The 10,381-nt window shown below is 40.1% G+C and overlaps 2 protein-coding genes across 2 annotated transcripts; both read right to left on the bottom strand.

Moving 5' to 3' along the window:
- Window positions 1–2,075: 2,075 nt before the first annotated feature.
- LOC140242749 (uncharacterized) lies at window positions 2,076–3,437 on the bottom strand. The gene has a single exon (XM_072322507.1). It carries the CDS (start codon window positions 3,435–3,437, stop codon window positions 2,076–2,078), a length of 1,362 nt encoding a protein of 453 aa, XP_072178608.1.
- Window positions 3,438–8,326: 4,889 nt separating this feature from the next.
- Window positions 8,327–10,153, bottom strand: LOC140242371 (uncharacterized). Its single transcript, XM_072322108.1, has one exon. The coding sequence runs from the start codon at window positions 10,151–10,153 to the stop codon at window positions 8,327–8,329; it is 1,827 nt and encodes a 608-aa protein (XP_072178209.1).
- Window positions 10,154–10,381: the final 228 nt, after the last annotated feature.

Raw genomic sequence — 10,381 nt, 5'->3', positions numbered from 1 at the left:
GTACCTCGCATATATTGTTATTTGCTCACTATTTTAGTTCAATTTGTTTTTTTCTTGTTTAGTCATTTTTGTTGTTGTTTTCTTTTTCTACTACTCTCCCCTACTGAATGTTTTGTGTATTGTTATGTTGTTTTTACTTTGGTTGGTCCCCTTCGAAAACAGCAATTTTCCTGAGAGGGATATCCATCCCACGAGTGGTAAATAAATAAGTACAAATTACAATATATACAATATTATATATATATATATATATATATATATATATATATATATATATATATATATATGTGTGTGTGTGTGTGTGTGTGTGTGTTTGTGTGCGTGTGTGCATGCCATATCTGTTGAGCGCAACAGCTCCTCAAAGCAGCTCGGAAGGAATTCAAGTTGAAGTCAACAGTACGCTTTAATGAAATAGACATTTAATTTCAATACAGTTAGCATTCTTTCGTCTTGAACATAAAAGCTGAAATATGTGTATGGTATAAAATTGCAAAGTGACTAGCCATAAATGCTAATTGTCTGTGTGTCAGCACATTATTGTGTTTTTGTGTTTTTATTTCTTGCCTAGGTCCAACTATTCATTGAGTGGCCTACATCTCTTCAGGCTTGTCTTTTGCGTGGGCCACTTTTTTTTTTCCAATACACTGTATAACAATGATCTTCAACGAGAGGTTATTGTCATTAATATTGCACCTGCCCATTTCCGTTTTCCGCCTTAAAATAATATGTTTGTATATTTTGTATCACATAATTTTTATTTTTGTAATTGTTGTATATATCTGTTATTGGAAATATAATTTGATTTAAATTGAAAATTCATTGATTTGAGTGGCAATACCAGGGCTTCCAATGTTAACCTTTACAAGCGTGTATCTACAACACAGTGATATAAATATATGATAATGAATTATAATGTCTTCTTTTTTCATGTCCGTGTTTTGAGCTCTGTTACGCGATGACGGTCATATACTTTGTATTCTATAACTATACTTGATATCATATCTAGAGAAATATGTTACATATGTTACAAAAAAAACAAAACAACGAAACTAGTGCCGGACTAGGTCCGGAGTAAAGTATGTTCCTCGTCATCAGTGCATTGTGGATTCAAATTCACTATAATAATAAAGATATACCAGGAATAATTATTGATAACATCAATTATAGCGATAGCGATTGTCATAACAACGATGATGATAACCAAAGGACTATACAATCACTTCATATAGAGCCATATACATAATAGGTGTTGATTTAGCGTTTTAGCTTTTACACCAATTGGAGGTATTCAAACAGCTTTACAACGTATTATTGTATGATAACATAATCACATCGGTAACTGGATACAAATCAATGCTTCCATAGCGCCCAGTTCACTTACGGGGGAACATTCAACCCAGGTGACTATTTTGCGATACCTACATGCTGTTATATATCAATAGCATTTCAGGTAGGTTGTCCCAAGATTGTCATATTCCTACCAAGATCAGGTTTTATAATCATGGATAGAAAATGGTGACCCAAGTTTAGCAAGGGATCCTAACTTACCACACAAGGTGATTCCAACGAGACGACAAAAACTGAACAGTTTGGGGAATTGCTAAAATCGCTTCATCCTAAATAACAATCATATCTGGGCCCCGTTTTATCAAAAGATAAAATCGATTTTAAATTTCCTTACCACACAGTCTGCCATAGACTTACAGTTGAAATCAACTTTATAATCGATTTTAACTCTTCATAAAACAGGGTCCTGGGAGAGTTTGGCCTAAAGAAGTGTGGCATGTATAGGTCTGTACATTTTACATAGATACCAATAATCACTGAATACTAGTATCTAACTATACCGGATTCCTTACGGGAAAAATAACAGACTTCTATTCAGGTCTGTGGATATACTATAACATAATTATTATCACAGTATTTTCTTTCTCACTGCAGTCAAACAAACAATGACTTTCCCAACTACAATAGATATCAGTTTTAGTTCTTGCGCACCATTGTACCCATCCTACTATATACTAGTGTCTATTACTAGTGTATATTACGTATATACATTGTGATTTGATTCACATTTAAACTTCGTTTTCTACTTGTCTACCAAAATCATGTAGGCTTTGTTCAAGTCGTCTCCAGCAACGTTCTTCATCCAAGTTGTTCCATTCTAGCGTGATCAAACGATCGACGAGAACCCTTATGGCTTCTGGAAGAGTCTCCAAGAGCACTGGATCGAGAAGTATTAGGATCAAACCAGTTTGCTTGATATGGGGTGGTCCAAGATCGTCTCGATGGAGGTAGTCGCATGCGACTTCCAGGGCCTGCCTACACCGGGCATCCAGAACGAAAGCCTCGCTGATTACGAACACGGCACACCTACTCGCCACGAGTGACTCTCGAAGACTGTTTAACCTCTTGGCACCAAGTTGGAAGTCGCGGATCAGCGGGAGGCAGAGTCGGAGGTTGTTCGGGTGGTTTTCTAAGCGCGGACGAAGGCGATCGTCCACAAATTCCACTTCGCCATTGTGATGGTAAACGAGGGCGTCATAAACAAGATGTTCTTCTTGCCCGTCATTTCTATTCGGTCGAAGTAGACCTCGACCGGCGAATATGAATCCTCCTGTCATCAATCTAAGCCGTCGTAATCGTATGAATACGACCACGCCAAAAATGACAGCAGCGACTGCCAAAACACCTACTCCTGCGCCAATCGCTTGCACTGGTTTATTACTATTCTGTATGAACAACGGAACATTGGTTTGTGTTGTTGTAAAGTTGAAATCAGCGCGGTTGCCGTTGTTAACACAAATGTCCTGATATACACTTCCGAAAGGCTCATTCCAGTATTGCAGCGGAGACTCACATTTGTACTCGCATTTTAGTTCAAATAACCAAAGATTCATATTTGTTGGTGAAAACAGGGGATAATCATACCAGCTCAACATACCATCGCACAAGCGTGAATCACAGTGGAAAGGGTTAGAGCAAAGTTTAATCTCAGACACGGAGTAATTAAACACGCATGCGTTGATAACATCGGAGTCTATCGTCGAAATCAAGTTGTCTTGCAGCGACAGACTGTATAGTTTCGGCATACCAAATAGGAAAAGAAGATCGCCAGTGTCGGAGATTTGGTTGAAACTGAGGTTGAGCTTATGCAAATGTTCGAGGACGTCGATGGCTCGTGGTATGTTTGGTAAGGAGTTGAAACTGAGGTCCAATTTTTCGAGTTGTGTGATAGTATCGAAAGTGTGGTCGGGAATAGCCGTCAAGTTGTTACGATCCAGAGACAGAATATTTAACTTGACGAGTTCGACGAATGAATCAACGTGCAGACGGTAGATACCATTCCTTGAAAGCCGCAGCGTGGATAGTTTAGAGAATCCACGAAAGTCACCCTCTCGAATCTCAGTCAGCTCACTTTGAAAAGAAATTTTCATTTCTCTCAAAAAACCTGCGATAGGGATCAACGCTTCCGTGGGAACTTTTCGAAGTCCGTTTCCAGTGAAGGTCAATGACCGGAGATTTGACAAGCCATCCAGGAAGTCTTTCTCAATCGTCTCAAAAGTGCACCCAGAAAATTCCAAACTGCGCACGTTGGGAAAGTGTTTTACCAGATGGCCATCCTGCGGCCACGCCAAGGGCCCACTGCTCTCGAATGTATCATCGTACACTTCAACGGAGACAACGTCCGGTAACTCCGGGAAATTTCAAAGGGATTTGTTGTATTGAGGTTGCTAGTTTGGCAGAAGAGTGTCTGCCCATTGTCCCAGTCACACCTGCAAACAGAACACTCTGGCGACCCCGTCCGAAGTCCATTCATCCAGCTCTGATGATGACGACCATTGGCTCTTAGATGAGGCTATTAAAAGTGCCGCAATAAGCAGTATTAGAACTTGTTGATTAGGCATCATAATCCATGCAGGATGTGTGATACGGACGTTTGCCCGTGCAGTACATGCGCGTGTCATCCCACGTACACTAGCAATGAAAGTAAACAGAAACGTCGCGAAATTTCACCTGTATGCGCTCGGGCATGACTTTGGTGAGCAGCTTTGGAATTCTTGTGTGAAGCGACAATAGACAACAAAAAGGGGAAGTATCCGTTCCCTTTACTGTGACACTTCGTGAAAATCAGTACGAGCAAGCGCCGTCAGTGGTCAGTCCAGGTTGAAATGTAGAGACACCTATTCTCGGGTAAACGATATGGATCAGCGTCACGAACAAAAATCTCTGCTAGGAGAGAGGGCAATTAGTTGGATTTATTTCGTAATTTACAGGTGCGATTTCAAAAGTGTTGTTGAAATGTAGGTCCGTCGTTTCCAGCTGAGCATCATTCGGGTGACGAGCCCTGTGTGTAGCTGCATTGAGAGGGGTAGCATGTCGGATTATGCAAGGATTCGTCCACATTATTACCATCATGTTATTTTGTTTATCACAGTGTTTATGGAGGAGATAATTTGTGTTCGTTTGCATCATTCGTTTGTTGTGGCGGGTGTAATAGTGTGTGAAGCAAGGAAGCAAATAACAATTTTACAGTAACCTCATAGACAATAATGGCAGTAAAACCATGGGGGTGAGGTCCCGGTCGGGATTAGGGTGGGAAAAAACCCAAACAAATTTAATATTATCTCTAAAAATTTATGAATCCCGTAAATGCCAGGACTTTTTTTTTTTTTTTTTTTTTTTTGGGGGGGGGGGGTTCTGCTCAAACACTCATATCGAGGTGTTTGCCTTTTGATCTTACTCGACCGCCGCCTCCTACCCCCCCCCCCCCAAGTATTTGGGGTGGTTATGCGCCCTCTCCTGGTAAAGGTAGTGTATACGCCGAACAGTGTATACGCCGAATATTTCGCAAGGTTTTGATTTTCGCGAATTTCGTGAGTCGGGTGCATTCGCGAAATTAGAGACAGGCGGAGATATTGACTCTGATCCCGATTTGAATGTGACGGACGCATATACTTTTCTCCCTTCAGTACAGGACTTCCCGATTCGCGAAAGTTTAGACTCGCGAAATATATGGCGTACACAGTTGTAGTGTAAACAACCAGTGGCTGGTCTTTCAATGTTAGTCTGTCAGTGCGTACGTCCTGCCAAGCAATGTGGCAGTCAAAAGTCAGAGGGTTGATCCAGATATTGTTTTAATGGGCAAATCATTAAAACCGAAAGCATGAGTGATCGTTGTGGTTGTCTATGTAAATGCAATTCTAGTGCCATATTCAAAGTCACTCTAAACGTGAAAACTTAGATTAACAAAAAAAAAAAAAAGAGAATAAACCTAATCAAAATTGGACGTAAAATAAGACATAATAATGTGTTGCTTGAAGGTTTGCATGGTGAAGTAAAATGATGGGAAAGGTTTGCGTTGATTTAATATGCATGTTTCAAAGAGTAATATTGGTCCCATTCTTATCATCTGAATTAGCTGAAACCTACACTGCATTGTTTAAAAGATGTAAATTAATAGCATGAGCTCAAAGGGGCACACCTTTTTGTTATATCCTCTGTCTCGTTTGTTTCATATCTTTTCATATCTATCTGCTCATATAACTTATTAAAATTTTGCGAAATAAGGAAAAGATACGATTTTAGTAGAGAGGGTTTTTTTTTTTTAATGAAAGCATTGCATAAAATATAAAGACAATGACAAAGAAATATCTCTCTCTAAGTCTGCTCAAGACAACTCAGACACGTGAATTTACAGATTTTGTTGCTTGCTTAAGTTTGGTTCACCAGGTAGAATGCACAGAATATCACACAGACACACATACATGCATATCCACACGCCCGTTATGCACGTATTAATGTATGCACACATGTTATGTAATGTATATGTGTTGACATTTCACCAATAATTGTCTACATACAGAAAATGCATTACCATTTTATGTCACAGGTGCCTATACTAGTAAATAATATGTAAATGTATATATACGTATATATATATATATATATACATATACATATACATATACATATATATGTGTGTGTGTGTGTGTGCGTGTGTGTGCATGCCATATCTGTTGAGCGCAACAGCTCCTCAAAGCAGTTCGGAAGAAATTCAAATAGAAGTCAATTATACGCTTAAATGAAATTGACTTTACTTTTCAATACAGTTAGCATTCTTTCGTCTTGAACATAAAAGCTAAAACATTATGTACGGTATAAAATTTCGAAGTGACTAGCCATAAATGCTGTGTGCCTTCACACGCTTTTGTGTGTTTGCGTATGTTTTAGCTTCTATGTTCTTCAATTATTGTATTTTTTTTCTTGCCTAGGTCCAATTCATTGAGTAGCGTACATCTCTTCAGGCTTGTCTTTTGCGTGGGCCACTCTTTTTTCTTTTCCAATACACTGTATAACAATGATCTTCAACGAGAGTTATCATATTGTCATTAATATTGCACCTGCTCATTTCCGTTTTCCGCCTCAATGTGTTTATATAATTATTTTGTGTTATATGATTTTTTATGGTATTTGTTATATCCATTATTACTTCAAATATAATTCGATTTAGATTGAAGATTCGTTGATTTGAGTGGCAATACTAGGACTTACACTGTTAACATCTACAAGCGCGTATCTACAACACAGTGATGTTAATATATAATAATAAATTAAAATGTGTGTTTTTTTTTCATTTCCTCGTTTAAGTTCTGTTACGCGATGGCGGCCAGATATGGCGGTGTTTGTATTGTACTTGGTATTATATCTAAAGATATTTTTGTACATAATTAAAAAAAAAACCAACAAAACAAACTAGAACCTGGCTAGGTCCGGAGTAAGTATGTTCCTCGTCATCAGTGCATTGTGGATTCAAATTCACTATAATAATAAAGATATACCAGGAATATTGATAACATCAATTGTAGCCATTGTCATAACAACGATGCTGATAACCAAAGGACTATACAATCACTTCATACAGAGCCATATACATATATGTGTTGTTTTAGCGTTTTAGCTTTTATACCAATTGGAGGTATTCAAACAGCTTTACAACGTATTATTGTATGATAACATAATCACATCGGTAACTGGATACAAATCAATGCTTCCATAGCGCCCAGTTCACTTACGGGGGAACATTCAACCCAGGTTACTATTTTGCGATACCTACATGCTGCTATACCGGGTGTCCAAAAAAAAAAAGCGGAACGGTGGTTTTTCAGTACCTTGCGTTCTAAAAGGGACATTATTTTGACATCATTAGAAAGAGCATCTTCCGCAGAAGACAACGATACCAAAATCATTAAATTTGGTTCAGTACATTTTATTTAACACCAATTTCTGAAAATGCAGTCATTGTCAAATTTCACCGGATTTTTGCGACTTATGAGATAATAATTTGAGTGCGACACCCGATCCATACGGTGAATATTGTGAAAGCTCGGTGATCCATGTCAACAAAAGATACAGCTTTCACATTGGGCACGGGCCAGGAAAAAACAGTGTGTGTGTGTGTGTGTGTGTGTGTGTGTGTGCGTGTGTTTGTGTGTGTGTGTGTGCGCGCCCAATATGAAAGCGTTATCTTTTGTTGACATGGATCAGCGAACTTACACAATTCACCTTATGGAACGCGTGTCGCACCCAAATTATTATCTCAGAAGTCGCAAAAAATTGAAAATGACTGCATTTACAGAAATTGGCGTAGAATAAAAAGTACTGAACCAAATTTAATTATTTGGTATCATGGTCTTCTACGGAAGATGCTCTTTCTAATGATGTCAAAAAATATATCACTTTTAGAAGGCAAGGTACTGAAAATCCACCGTTCCGCCTTTTTTTGGACACCCGGTATATCAATAGCATTTTAGGCAGGTTGTCCTAAGATTGTCATATTCCTACCAAGCTCAGGTTTTATCATCATGGATAGAAAATGGTGTCGAAAGAACTCATTTTATCGACACAAGTTTACCAAGGGGTCCTAATTTACCACACAAGGTGATTCCAAAGAGACGACACAAACTGAACAGTTGGGGGAATTGCTACAATCGCCTCACTTTAAATATAAGAATCATATCTGGGAGAGTTTGTCCTAAAGAAGTGTGGCATGTAGGCCTACATTTTACACAGATACCAATAATCACTGAATACTAGTATCTAACTATACCGGATTCCTTACGGGATAAATAACAGACTTCTATTCAGGTCTGTGGTTATACTATAACATAATTGTTATCACAGTCTTTTTTTTTCTCACTGCAGTTAAACAAACAATGACTTTCCCAACTACAACAGATATCAGTTTTAGTTCTTGCGCACCACTGTACCCATCCTACTGTATACTAGTGCATATTACGTATATACATTGTGATTTGATTCACATTTAAACTTCGTTTTCTACTTGTCTACCAAAATCATGTAGGCTTTGTTCAAGTCGTCTCCAGCAACGTTCTTCATCCAAGTTGTTCCATTCTAGCGTGATCAAACGATCGACGAGAACCCTTATGGCCTCCGGAAGAGTCTCCAAGAGCACTGGATCGAGAAGTATTAGGATCAAACCAGTTTGCTTGATATGGGGCGGTCCAAGATCGTCTCGATGGAGGTAGTCACATGCGACTTCCAGGGCCTGCCTACACCGGGCATCCAGAACGAAAGCCTCGCTGATTACGAACACGGCACACCTACTCGCCACGAGTGACTCTCGAAGACTGTTTAACCTCTTGGCACCAAGTCGGAAGTCGCGAATCAGCGGCAGGCAGAGTCGAAGGTTATTCGGATGGTTTTCTAAGCGCGGACGAAGGCGATCGTCTACAAATTCTACTTCGTCATTGTGATGGTAAACGAGGGCGTCATAAACAAGATGTTCTTCTTGCCCGTCATTCCTATTCGGTCGAAGTAGACCTCGACCGGCGAATATGAATCCTCCTCTCATCAATCTAAGCCGTCGTAATCGTATGAATACGACCACGCCAAAAATGACAACAGCGAGCGCCAAAACACCGACCCCTGCACCAATCGCGCGAATTCGGTTATTGTTCCTCTTTACAAGCAACGGAACACTGGTTTGTGTTGTTGTAAAGTTGAAATCAGTACGGTTGCTGTTGTTAACACAAACGTCCTGATATACACTTCCGAAAGGCTCATCCCAGTATTGCAGTGGAGACGTACATTTGTACTCGCATTTTAGTTCAAATAACCAAAGATTCATATTTGGTGGTGAAAACAGGGGATAATCATACCAGCTCAAGATACCATCGCACAAGCGTAAATCACAGTGGAAAGGGTTAGAGCAGAGTTTAAGCTCAGACACGGAGTAATTAAACACGATTGCGTTGATAACATCAGAGTCTATCGTCGAAATCAAGTTGTATTGCAGCGACAGACTGTATAGATACGGCATACCAAATATGAAAAGAAGATCGCCAGTGTCGGATATTTGGTTGAAACTGAGGTCGAGCTTATGCAAATTTTTGAGGACGTCGATGGCTCGTGGGATCTTTGGTAGTGAGTTGAAACTGAGGTCCAACGTTTCGAGTTTTGTGAGAGTATTGAAAGAGTGGTTAGGAATATCAGTCAAGTTGTTACGATCCAGAGACAGAATATTCAACTCGATGAGTTCGACGATTGAATTAACGTGCAGATGGTAGATACCATTTCTTGAAAGTCTCAGTGTGGATAGATTAGAGAATCCGCAAAAGTCACCCTCTCGAATCTCAGTCAGCTCACTTTGAAAAGAAATTTCCAGTTCCTTCAAAAACCCTGCGATAGGGGCCAACGCTTCCGCGGGAACTTCTCGAAGTCGGTTTCCAGTGAAGGTCAATGACCGGAGGCTTGACAGACCATCCAGAAAGTCTTTCCCAATCGTCTCAAAAGTGCAGTCAGAGAACTCTAAACTTCGCACGTTGGGAAAGTGTTTTACCAGATCGCCATCCTGCGGCCACGCCAAGGGCCCACTGCTCTCCAATGTATCACCGTACACTTCAACGGAGACAACGTCCGGTAACTCCGGGAAATTTCGGAAGGGATCTGTTGCATTGAGGTTGCTAGTTTGGCAAAAGAGTGTCTGTCCATTGTCCCAGTCACACCTGCAAACAGAACACTCGACCCCCTCTGACGTCCGTTCATCCAGCTCTGATGACGACCATTGGCACTTAGTTGAGGCTAATAAAAATGCCGCAATAAGCAGCATTCGAACTTGTTGATTCTGCATCCTGACACACCGAGTGATACGCAGTACCGACGTTTATCCGTGCTTTGTGAACGCGTGTCATCCCACGTACACTAGAAATGAAAGCAAAACGAAATGTCGCGACATTTCACCTGTGTGCGCTCAGGCATGACTTCCTTGAGCGGCTTTGGAACTCCGTGGGAAGCGACAACAGACAACAAAAGGGGGAAGCATCCGCTCCCTTTATTGTGACACTTCGTGAGTTCAGTA

Source organism: Diadema setosum, chromosome 19, assembly GCF_964275005.1.
Source record: "Diadema setosum chromosome 19, eeDiaSeto1, whole genome shotgun sequence".
NCBI classification, from domain to species: domain Eukaryota; kingdom Metazoa; phylum Echinodermata; class Echinoidea; order Diadematoida; family Diadematidae; genus Diadema; species Diadema setosum.
The sequence above is the reverse complement of the archived record's forward strand: the minus strand, read 5'-3'. Positions and strand labels throughout refer to the sequence as shown.

What these genes read in the sequence shown, in the direction of transcription:
- LOC140242749 (XM_072322507.1), bottom strand. Translation starts at nt 3,437, where the DNA reads ATGAAAATTTCTTTTCAAAGTGAGCTGACTGAGATTCGAGAGGGTGAC.
- LOC140242371 (XM_072322108.1), bottom strand. Translation starts at nt 10,153, where the DNA reads ATGCAGAATCAACAAGTTCGAATGCTGCTTATTGCGGCATTTTTATTA.